At 39.8% G+C, this 12,367-nt stretch overlaps 1 protein-coding gene across 3 annotated transcripts in view; it reads left to right on the plus strand.

Annotated features, from left to right (window-relative positions):
- Positions 1-10,151, plus strand: part of LOC111872001 (beta-1,3-galactosyltransferase 1) — a 28,853-nt gene extending 18,702 nt beyond the window's left edge. For all 3 annotated transcript variants that reach the window (XM_023865452.2, XM_023865471.2, XM_023865461.2), the window contains exons 3-6: positions 1,090-1,355; positions 3,255-3,526; positions 4,301-4,589; positions 9,386-10,151. In XM_023865452.2, the coding sequence (XP_023721220.1) occupies positions 1,090-1,355; positions 3,255-3,526; positions 4,301-4,589; positions 9,386-9,523 (965 nt within the window). In that variant the 3' untranslated portion in view covers positions 9,524-10,151. The remainder of the gene's footprint in view (positions 1-1,089; positions 1,356-3,254; positions 3,527-4,300; positions 4,590-9,385) is intronic.
- The last annotated feature ends 2,216 nt before the right edge of the window (positions 10,152-12,367 follow it).

Genomic DNA, 12,367 nt, shown 5'->3' on the forward strand with positions numbered 1-12,367 from the left:
CATTGAGTTATATACATAAGGAAGTATCATGATTGTGAAAAAAATGTTGAGATTTTGAGAGATTTACACATGTTTGGCCCCCCTGATTATGAAAAAGTTTATTTTTTATGATCTTTAAGAATGAATGCGCACCTTGCTAATGACCAGACAATTGGACAGATCTTATTCATATTTGGTAATTGAGAGTTTATCCATCATACATCAGTGCCCAGTGGCTGAACATTTCAGCTCCAAAAATAGGGGCCCTTCAGATGCGTCTCATAACGCAGAATGACTATTTTCTCAACAGCAGCTCTTATAGTTTTCATTGCATATCAATTTATGGGGACTATCTCCATAAATAAAATTGCATAGATGATATCTTCAGGAAAGTAACAGTATGTGCAATAGGGGCCCAAGTGTGAAATGTCATTTTTGTCAGATCTGGGATTTTTGGTTTGGGCTGATTTCATTGTTGGTTGGTATTCAGCGACCAACAGTAATCCACTGGGGAACTGTCAATTTCATCACCAAGGTAATGTAGTCAAGGTTGGTGGTATAAGACGAAGTATGTGCAGTGTGTCTGTGCACTGATTTGTTTTCTACATGTGAACATTTTGCTGTAACTAATTGCTTGAATATATGTGGCCCTTTTGCAGACTTGATGTAATTCCTTTCTTAGGTTTTCACATATTGCTGTGTTGTATGTTGCAGTTATATAGTGCGTTCAGCTGCTGAAGTGTGCTGTTACTGAAGACACTTTTATCAATGTAAATTCCTTATGTTATATAACTGAAATTGGCGCAATATCTACATACCATGTGACCAGCAGCATGGCTGTCTGGAACAGAGTACTGATGAACTTCTCAATTTCTTAATTTGATAGTAGAACTGTCACATGGCTTTTCATTTTGATATGCAGTAAATGTTCTTGAATTTTTAGCAGTGGGACACCAAGATGGTTTGGAGGGTATTCATTTCACAAAAAAATGTCCATGCCTTTGATTTATAATTAATATTTTAGAATTTAAGCATATTTAAACACTTCTTGCAGCACCAGATCAGAGTTGTAATAAATCTGTAAAGGATCTTTCACTGTCTGAATTGCAGTAGCCATTCCGGGGTGGTCATATAACACTAGTCGAGATCTTCGGCGATACGTCCTACCAGACAATGTCACTGCAATCATTCCACAGTTGGACCTTTGTAGTAGTCCAGAGCTCTTTCTTTTGGTGATTGTATGTTCAGCTGTGGCCAATTTCAAGGCAAGAGCAGCCATTAGAGAAACATGGGCTTCTGCCCCTTCTATGACCAATTCAAGCAGCTCCATCAAAGTGGCCTTCCTTCTGGGTGATCCAGATAATTCCACATTACAGGTTAGTCAAACTGTACTATAATGGGTAATTTTCTCTATTATTGTTAGGGTGATAAAATCAAGATGGTTGGGACAAGTAACATGCATGCAGGAAATATAAATTATACAGAATTTTGGCTAGGGAACCTCAGGGAAGAGTCCCTATGGAAGGCCTAGGCAAAGATTGGAGGATAATACCAGACTGGATCTTAAAGAGATAGGGTGTGAAAATTTGTGCTGACTTCTATCATAGGAGGTGTGATTCAAAATTTTAGTGTGTGATTTATTTTGTGTACTTGCTGCGTTTGGTGACTGTTTTATGCTGACACTTTGAAGTGTTTTCCTTGGAAACTGATGCAGTGTATCTAGTGCTTCTGCCATCATAAGCATCTGGAAGTCCCATGTTTTGAATTCTACAAGTTTAGTGTTTGGTTTTCCTTTCCTGAGCTTGTACTTTAGTTCTGGGAAAAGAAAAGGTTACATTGGGTAGTGCAGAGAGCTGGGAACAGAAGTCACATGGTTTCTGACCAGAACTTCTTACACAGACTAAGTAGGATTGGCAGGAGCATTCATTTGTTAGGATGTTTGCCACACTTCCTGTGGATACAATACTTCTGTATAAAAGTGCTGATTAAAGTTTGCCCCTGTGGAATAAAGCGATTCACAACTTCTTCATGATTTAAATGACCTGTTCACAGCAAAATTGCAGGAAATTGAAAGGGTCACACATTTTATTGAAAGGACACATTTAATATCCAGTTCTTATATTACAATAGGCAAAAGTGACAGACATAAGAAGTCATGTTCTGGGATTACTTTTATGAGTGATTGTATCCCTTGCTGATAGTCTGTTCCTCGGTTTGAAATATGTAAGATTTCATTTCTTTAGTATAACCTTTTAGATATGGGATTCATATGTTTGAGGAGAGGGGCACTCAAAAATTAAAAAAATGAAGGCTGTGATGGTTGGACATACTCAGACTGGGACAGAAGGAAAATATATAGGATTTTAGTTTGGTAGTTATTTTTCTGAAGGCACTTGAGAGACCTAAAAGGAGATAGGCTGTAGTATTGTGGTTGATCTTATATACAGGTTGTGTGGATGCCAGCTTATGTGAAATGGTACAGAATCAGGTTTCTTGGAAAACTGTGGTCAATTCATATGCCATATAGGTGCCTTAAGTCTAGGGGCATCTGGAGGTGTACCTGGTAGCCTTTGGTGTCCACATTATTACAGTTACTTACTCACTCACTCACTCACTTCCATCTATAAATGCAAAACAACTTTTTATTTTAAGTGTAACTTAAAATTATATTTAAAATAAAAAGTTGTTTGCATTTGCAGATGGAAATGATTGAGTGAGATATGTATGTACTGAAATATAATATTATTACAGTATAGCACTACTTAATTGTCTTACATTTGTCATGAAATTCAACTTCATTGACACATCTTTAGATTTATAACATTTAAAATGTTAACATTGTAAACAAATTTATGTGCAAATGAAAGTACTAAATTATCAACATAGAATTGTTGACATTTTCTTCCAGGTAGCATTCTAAGCAATAGTGTCGTTATGTGATTCTTTTGCATCTTGAGTCTCCTTTCCATTTTGAAGCCTATTGAAAAATTATTTTCCTAGCCCCTTCAGAGAAAATTCAAGTAGGTGAAATAATAAAAATTACAATTCCTTCTATAAACATAAAGGCATTCTTTTTTTCAGAGCATGTTGCACAGTACCAATACTCAGTTTTAGCCTCAAGGCCAAAACCTAAAATCCACTTCCATGTGTATAGTTTTTGACAAGTCTGCCAGTATATATCAGCCATTTACTTATAGTATGTGAACTGATTGAAAGAAAACAGCTCTGATTAGTCATAACAGAAATATTTTGCAATCTTATGTGGCTTTCTGCAGGAGCTGGTAGAAGAGGAGAGCCTTCAGTATTCAGATATTATCCAGGAAGGTTTTGTTGATAGCTATAACAATCTAACCCTGAAGTCAGTCATGATGCTCAAGTGGGTAACCACTAATTGTCACTCAGTATGGTACATAATGAAGACAGATGATGACATGTTTGTTAACATCAATAACCTTGTTAGTCTACTGAAAGTGCGCAACATGAGCAACCTTCTGGTTGGTGCTCTTATATGTGGAGCACGCCCCATTTCAGATACCCAGAATAAGTGGTGAGTTTCTGCTATCTTTATTATTCCGAATTGTTTACTCAGAGAAAAGAGACAGCTATAAAATATCTATACATCTTATTTTGTGCGTGTAAATGGTATGGAAGAGGGTAGACAAGACTTAGCAGTGGTCAGTAGTCTTCATAGTCACCTCTGTGATAACCTCAGATCGTACAAGACTTGGAAGAAGTTATTTTACAAATAGTCTGGTGATGGGGCACTATGCTACAAGCCAGAAGGTCGCAGGTTTAGGTCCTGATGAGGTCATTGGATTTCTTTTCAATTGACCTAATCCTTCTCGCTGCGCTATGGCCCTGGGGTCAACTCAGCCTCTAACATGAAATGAGTACCAGGAATATTCTTGAAATATTCTCAGAGGTAGAGGGCAGCCAGCGCATAGCGCTGACAACCTTGCCGCCATCTATGAGCCGACTGTCTAGAAAATGTGGGAACCTCAACATCTCACAACCCTATGGTCCTCCACGGCCTGTTACAGGGATACCTTTACTTTTTTTTAAATAGTCTGGTGATATGCAAATACTCTTAAGCACATGGATATTCTCATAACCAAAATACAGAACCAATTTATAATGTAAGTTTGGCCAGTAAATTGTTTCAGAGTGTACAAGTTTAATTTTCTCAGAAGCAACAATAATACATATACATTTATAGTAAAATTAAGACTCAGATGATACATAACATTTCAGAAATCATTTAATACAGTGAACTGCCAGTTATTGACAATGTAGTTTCTCCATAGTTATTGTGCATGTGTAGGTATGCTCCACACTACATGTACCAAGGGACATTATACCCCAATTACTTGTCTGGTACGGGGTACATCATGTCACGAGATGTGGTGTTACGGCTCTACCATGCTGCTCTGAAAACACCTCTGTTCCATTTAGAGGATGTATATCTGACAGGCCTGTGTGCCCATGCAGCTGGAATCCGACCAAGACACCATCCAGCCTTCACATATAATAAACGAAAGCTGGATGCTTGCTTGTACAAGGATAAAACAGTTATCACTAGCCATCGTGTTAATAGTTCTGAATTACGGAAGGTAAGTAGCCAAAGTAAAAGTTATGTAGTATTAAAAGATGTTGCCGTTGGCACTTGACATGTTCACGGCTTCTTAAAAATATGCATTACATTGATGCTGTTATCATAAAAGGCATATTTGAAATAGTCGTTACTGAGCTCGGGATTTGAAATTTTTATTATGGTGGAAACCGTGATTGTGAGTTATGATACTGTAGTTATGTACATGGTTACTGATGTTGCCATAACCCAGATGGTTATTACTATCAGAACTGTATAAAGGGAGATAAGGACCCATATGTTTGTATCATGGTTCATCGTCTAGTTATTAGTTTTTATTAGGCTTCATTTTATACTTGATATGGAAAGTGGGCTGCAGGCTGAACGGCTGAGGCTCGATCCCCAGCAAGGGCAAGGTATTTCTCTTCTTCATAGCAACCAGACCAGCTCTGACTCACCCAGCCTCCTGTCCATTTTGTACCAGGAACTTTCCCCAGGAGTAAATTGGCAAGGGCAGGAAGCTGACCACTCCTGTCTAGTGCTGAGGTCAAGAGTAGCAGAGCTATACCACCAGGCTATGGAGACATGTCTTCATTGTTTGGTGCTTATTTGAGCACAGGGATAACTTAACTTTACCTTCAGGAAAAGTGAGGCTTTTGGTGTCATGTCAAAGTTCCTGTTTTCCACAAGTAGTTTTTAGGAAATTGGCCAATTTTGGTGAAATTGAGACAACACACTAGCCATCCTTAACTTTGGCACTAGGCGGATGAAAATTACCAGTTGCGTGTTTCAGCCACATTGACCCCCAGGAAAAGAGCCCTCACATAATCTCTGTTGTCTTAGAGCAGGGCAGAGGTTTAATATAGAAAGATTTAATTCTGAGGAGCTAAGTGATGTGGAAGTTAAAGAATGATATAAATGTGCACCTTTGGGAAGCATTGATAGGGATTGGGAAATGTTAGAAAATACCAAAACTTCAGCCATAGAGATTTGAGTTAATTGTGCCTTATTTTTTCCCCCTTCGCACTACAGCCCAGTGGGCCTAGGCCTACCTCCATGAACTTCTCCATTCACTTCGGTTTTTCTAGATCTTGGACATACGGTAGGACTCCTTGGGCGGGTGATCAGGCCTCTACCTGTACACAAACACAGAAAAATGCACACACACAAACTAAACATCCATGCCCTGAATGGGATTCGAACCCACGATCCCAGTTTCCAAGCGAGTGAAGACAGTGCATGACCGGCATTGTGCCTTATAGCAGCATGAATTCTGGCTTGATGAAGCAGGTTAAAACTATGAAAAGAAGCATACCAAATTGCAGTAGTTGCACGCTCAAAAAATAAAAAAGGAGATGACCTGAACAGTGTAAGACATGAAACTAAAAGAACTCTCAAGAAGTATGTGAGAGACAAAATTAATGAAGTCGAGAGAAACAGCAAGAACATAAATATTTGTGACAGCAGTGGGATATATAATAAAGGTGGCCTAAGGTTGGCACCCATGTATATTGTCACATGTTGGGTGTATACGCGACAAATAACTTCACACCTTATTGGATATAGCGAATTTTATTTCACATTCACTCTTACAATCACACAGTTTACAATCTCAACATTACTGCTATCGGCAGTATCACAAATACTAGACTGCAAATGCTAGACTACAATTGACTGGTTGACTTCTTGCCTAACTCGTAACTCACTTGAGTAGTCTTCACTGCTCCTTATTTAGCCCCGTTCCGGACAACACAGAAAACAGCCACATAATAGGCACCACTGTTGTCTGGCCCCGTGTTGCTAGCAACACTGTCGGGAGTTGTTTATGGCTGCATAGCAACTGCGGCATCCCTTGGTTATGTCACCGCTGGTGGGGGGGAGGGGTGTCCTGCATAGCGCAACACGTCACACTATATATGTGCTTTGTCATTAGTTATATAGTGTCATCAGTTCCTGTGATGGCTCAAACAGTTGAAATTGTGTTTGTAGGAAAGTCTGAATTGATTTTACACATAAAGGTGCATCACATGTTAAATATGAGAAGTCCTGCGACTGTGTAGCATGGTGGAAGTGAACTGACATTGCAGAGGAACATGTTTTTTCTCCATCTTCAGGGTTGAAGAATAAGCCAGACAGGAAGCTAGCTTGAAGCAGGTAGCAAGCAGAACCAGAGTGGATGGAGGTGAAACCTTCCTCTGAAATGCTGGTTGGCTTTCAATGATCTACATGGCATTATATCCCAAATGATAGAACTTTTCATAACCAGTTCCATGAGAACCTCAAATCCCATGAAGTGGCAAGCCCTTGTGAGCATAGTCCTGAACTTTCTGATTTCATAAAAGGCAATGAATTTTAAGACTAGCACAGTGCCTGTTACATTTTAAAGGTCTCTGTTTCATGAGAACATTTTAGTTAGTACATGGAGCTGAACCTAAATTTCCTATTCAGAATAGTCTGAAACAAGATGTTTTATCACCATGCCTTTTCAACTTTGCTTTAGAATATGCCATTAGGAAGGTCCAGGAAAACCAGGTGGATTGAAATTAAATGGGACACATCAGCTGTTGGTTTGTGCCAATGATGTGAATCTACTGGGTGATAATATACGAGGGTTGGAACTTTAATAGTGCCAACTATTTATTTACAACTGATACAAAATAGATGCATGTTTCGAAGTTTGACTGTCCTTCAGTGTAGTCACCAGCATTGTGTACAACCCCTTGCCAGCAATGTGGAAGTTGTAGGATACCTTTAGCAGCGCCTGTTGTGTTGATAGTTCGAATGGAGCAGTCTACTGCCTGAAGAATCTCTGGAACAGTTCTGAAGCGAATGCCACAAAGTGGTTCCTTCATCTTAGGAATCAAGTCAAAGTCACAAGGGCTTAAGTCCAGGGAGTATGGTGGATGGTACAGCACTTCCCAGCCCCATTGATCGAACAAATCAGCCACAGCTTGTGCTGCATACACCCGAGCATTGTCCTGCAAAATGATGGGTGGGTTCTGCAAAAAGTGTCACCGCTTCTTTCTCAAAGCCGGTCGCAGGTTGTGTTCCAAAAATGAACAGTAATACTGCGTGTTGACAGTCTGATGTCTGGGAACGGTATGCGTTAGGATAACACCATCACAGTTGTACACGAGAATCATGATAACTTTCACATTGCTGGGGTTCTGACGAACTTTTGATTTTCGTGGTTACCCATAATGATACCATTTGTTCGATTGGCGTTTCATTTGTGACTCGTACGATTTGGCCCATGTCTCATCCAGCGTAATGATATGGGATAAGAAAGCCTCTCATTCACGCTCATAACACTCCAAGTGGTTATAAGCAGCATTGTATTGTAGTCATTTCTGTATTTCCGTTAAATCATGCAGAACCCATCACGATGCAGTTTTTCTCATGCCCAGGTGTTCCTTCAGAATGTGAAGCACAGTCATATGCGCTAATCCTGTCTCTCAGGACAGCTCACGAATCGTATGGCGTCGATCACTCTCCAGTAACGTGGAAAGAGCATACACTTCTTCTTCACTGACACTAGGATGACCTGGCCAACGCATGTCTACCACATTTTGGCGTCCCTCATTGAAAGCTTTTAGCCACTTTGCCGCTGTTCTGTAAGGCAATGCAGAATCCCCGCAAGCCTCTTGAAGACCTTGATGACACTGTCGTGCTGTACGGCCTCTGGCACATTCAATCTTTATCCAACTTCGTTGTTCCTGCTTCAAAAACATCGTGATAACACTACATTAGACCGCCAGCTAACACAAGGCTCTGTTCTTCTTGTCGGTGCGCATGCGCGTGATGTGGGAAGGGAGAGTCCATTTGCTCTGAGCTAAGGTAGGTATGTAACTTAACGTGTGGTATAAGGGACATTATTTAGTTCCATTGCATGGCGTCTCTACAGCAGTGTTGCCACTATTAAAGTTCCAACCCTCATAGATAACGTAAAGAAAAACACACAAACTTTAATTGACACAAGTAAGGAGGTTGGTCTAGAAGTAAACACAGAGAAAACTAAGCATATGTTGCTGTCTCGTCACCAAAATGCAGGGCAAAATCATTGCATAAAAATAGGAAACAGATGTTTTAAAAAAGTGGCACAGTTCAGATATTTGGGTACAGTGATAAGAAATCAAAACCTGATTGATGAGAAAATTAAGAGGAGATTGAACTCGGGTAATGCTTGCTACCATTCAGTCCAGAACCTTTTGTCTTCTCGTCTGCTGTCCAAAAACATAAAAATTAGAATATACAGAATTATACTTTTGCCTGTGGTTCTGTATGGGTGTGAAACTTGGCCTCTGACATTAAGGGAGGAACATAGACTGAGGGTGTTTGAGAACAGGGTGTTGAGGAGAATATTGGGACTGAGGAGCGATGAAATGACAGGAGGTTGGAGAAAACTGCATAATGAGGAGCTTCATAACTTGTACTCTTCTCCAACTATAATTAGAATGATCAAGTCAAGGAGGATGAGGTGGGCAGGGCATGTAGCACAGATGGGGGAGACAAGGAATGTATATAGGATATTGGTGGGAAAGCCAGAAGGAAAGGGACCACAGGGAAGACCAAGGCGTAGGTGGGTGAACAGTATTAAAATGGATCTTAGAAAGATAGGATGGGATGGTATGGATTGGATTGTTCTGGCTCAGGATAGGGTCTAGTGGAGGGCTCTTGTGAACATGGTAATGAACCTTTGGGTTCCATAAAATGCTGGGAAATTCTTTTTTATTAATGTGGTGTTTTATGCTTTGCTCTGCCCTATCTATTGATGTTTTCAGCCATAAGTGAAGTGTATAGTCTGTTATTTCTTTCAAGGTGTGGTCAGAAATGAACAGTCCACAGCTGGACTGCAGTGGATTCACAGCCACAACTGCCCTTGCTGCACAAAAGTCTGGTGCTAAGACTGGAAAGCAGCGTGTTATGAGTATCAAACGTTCCAGTAAATGCTTCTGAAGAACAGTTGCAAATGCTACTCTCACAATTGTAGAAAGTGTAAATATTTGCATAAAAATATTCTTTTGTAAGAGCTGTTATTTATGGTAGAATTAAACAATTGAAAATAAATTATCAGGATTTGAACCTGGACAGTATGAATGTTTGAGATGTTAATAGGGAGAAAGAATCCTGCCCCTAAACTCTTAATGCTCGAGTTTGTATGTTTGAGATATGTGAATATTTTTGTTAGTTTGAATTATTATATAATTCCTATATTTTTCCTTTATACTTTGTGATGACCCTAAAAGGCTTGTCAGTTTGTTATATGGCAGCTTTTTTTTAAATATGTGTGGTTTATGTATTACACAGTTGTACATTTTCATTTGTATGAAATACTGCAGAAAGATATTCTGTATTATATCACAGAAACAAAAATTTGCTACATAAGTGGTGTGTACAAAAAGTATGGAACCTTTGGTCGGCAGAAATACATTTATTGAACTGCAGAAAGATATTCTGTATTATATCACAGAAACAAAAATTTGCTACATAAGTGGTGTGTACAAAAAGTATGGAACCTTTGGTCGGCAGAAATACATTTATTGATTTGGAGGTACAAAACCCTAATCCCCTTCAAAGTAGTCTCCTTGGTAATGCACACACTTCTCCCAGCGCTTCCGCCATTGTTGGAAACACTTTTGGAATGGTGATCAGCTGGGCCATCGTATTCCGCATGATGTCTTCTCTTGACTCAAATTGGGTTCCTTTCAGCGGCATTTTCAGCTTGGGAAATAGCCAAAAGTCACACGGAGCCATGTCCGGGGGGAGTAGGGAGCCTGACGAAAGTCTGAATCAGATAGGCAGAATGGGCAGGTGTGTTATCATGATGGAGCTGCCAAGTTCTTGTTGCCCACAGATCCAGTCGTTTGCGCTGCACAGCATCACGAAGGCGATGAAGGACCTCCTGGTAGTATACCTTTGTGATGGTTTGGCCTTGTGGTGCGTACTCATGATGCACAACCCCACGGGAGTCGAAGAAAACGGCCAACATGACCTTAACATTGCTGCGGACCTGCCGTGCTTTTTTTTTTGCCTCGGGGATGTCGGATGTTTCCACTGTGACGACTGCATCTTGGTTTCCGGGTCGTACCCATAAACCCATGACTCATCGCCTGTGATCACGGTGTTCAGGAAGTTGGCGTTACTGTTTGCATTGTCCATCGTGTCGTGCGATTTCCAGACGGCTTTGCTTCTGCTCCAGCGTTAGCAGTTTCGGTACGAATTTCGCGGACACTCTCCTCATGCCCAAACCCTCGGTCAAAATTGAATGTACCAATCCAATGCTTACCCCTATCTCGTTCACAAGTTCTCGGACTGTGATACAACGGTCCTCCATGACCAAAGTCCGCACTTGCTCAATGACATTCTCATTTCGGCTTTTTGAGGGTCTACCTGAACGCGGTTCACTGTCCACTGATGTGCGGCCATCTTTGAAGTGGTTGTACCACTCCTTTATCCGTGAGTTGCTCATGGCATCGTCCCTGAAAGCCTGTTGAATCTTGCAAATGGTTTCCACTTGGGTATCGCCAAGCTTTTGGCAAAATTTGATGCAATATCACGGCTCATGTTGTTCCATCATTTTACACCTTACTGGAATCTGACGAGCGCTCACTACACATCCTCACTCATAGGCCGACTGCCAGCGACTGACACTTTCTGCGAGCAGGAAAAAATTCGTGACTGCGCATGAATGTCCCCTCCACATCTCCACCGAAGGGAATCTCCCGCACTTCATTGGTTTAGGTGAGAAAAAAGAAGGTTCAATACTTTTTGAACACACCACATATGCAGGAATTATCTGAATAAGATACATTTGCATTTAAAATAAGGCCCCTGATTTGTGCTTCTTGTTTCTTTTTCCATATGAAATGGTAATAAACACATTTCCATGGATGGACATCTGGAAGAATTGTCTCTTTTCCCTTTGTATTTGAATTCACATAATACTACTTACAGTATGACTGTGATCAGTAAAATTTGTTCTGAAATATATGGACTAAATAAGTTCATGTAAATTTTGACATATTTCCACCCATTATTTCTTGTGTATTGAGGCCATGAATGCAAGTGATTGTTTCAGTCTTAACAGAAATTTCATGTGAATAGGGAAACAGGTTCTTGGCAGTGCATTCATGAAGGAAATACTGATCAGTACTTTTTATAACAGAAAGGAACTTATACTGGGCCACTTATCAACAATGTATTAATTTGTATCTATTATATGTGCTCATGAATTCATAAATGAAATAACTATGTTAGTATTTCATGTGTCCACAGTTTAAATACTCACTCCCACTCATATAATTTTGATGCATTAGTGTATGGCTTAAAAATTAGTTTGTTTTTGTTAAAATTGCGCTTACCATACTATGTGATAGTCCTTGATAATTAATTTCACATCCAACCAATTGATATTCTTAGTTTTATTAATTTATATTATTAGTATGTTTACTGGTTTTATTTAATGAATTGCAATACCAGTGTCCTAGTAGTTAGTGGTGATAATGAATTGCATTGCAGGATATTCTGAGTTTTAGCAGGTTATTTACAAAATTACAGGAAACAGTCTTGAACCTTTATCATCTGGGAATAGGGGATTTTAAACCTCCCGGTACTGCAGAGCTGAAAGTATTGTTTTAAATCAGGTGATCATATTAATATTGAGAAAACCACCACTTGGCCAGCTGTAAGTCTTTAGTAGTGCAGACAAGTTTCATAGCTTTTGGATTTTAAAATAAGCTCAGATGCAGATGCAGCATGCATAATAATTCAATCTGAAAAAATTTGTAGTTCATTGAAAGT

The sequence above is a fragment of the Cryptotermes secundus genome, unplaced genomic scaffold, assembly GCF_002891405.2.
Source record: "Cryptotermes secundus unplaced genomic scaffold, Csec_1.0 scaffold641, whole genome shotgun sequence".
Taxonomy (NCBI): domain Eukaryota; kingdom Metazoa; phylum Arthropoda; class Insecta; order Blattodea; family Kalotermitidae; genus Cryptotermes; species Cryptotermes secundus.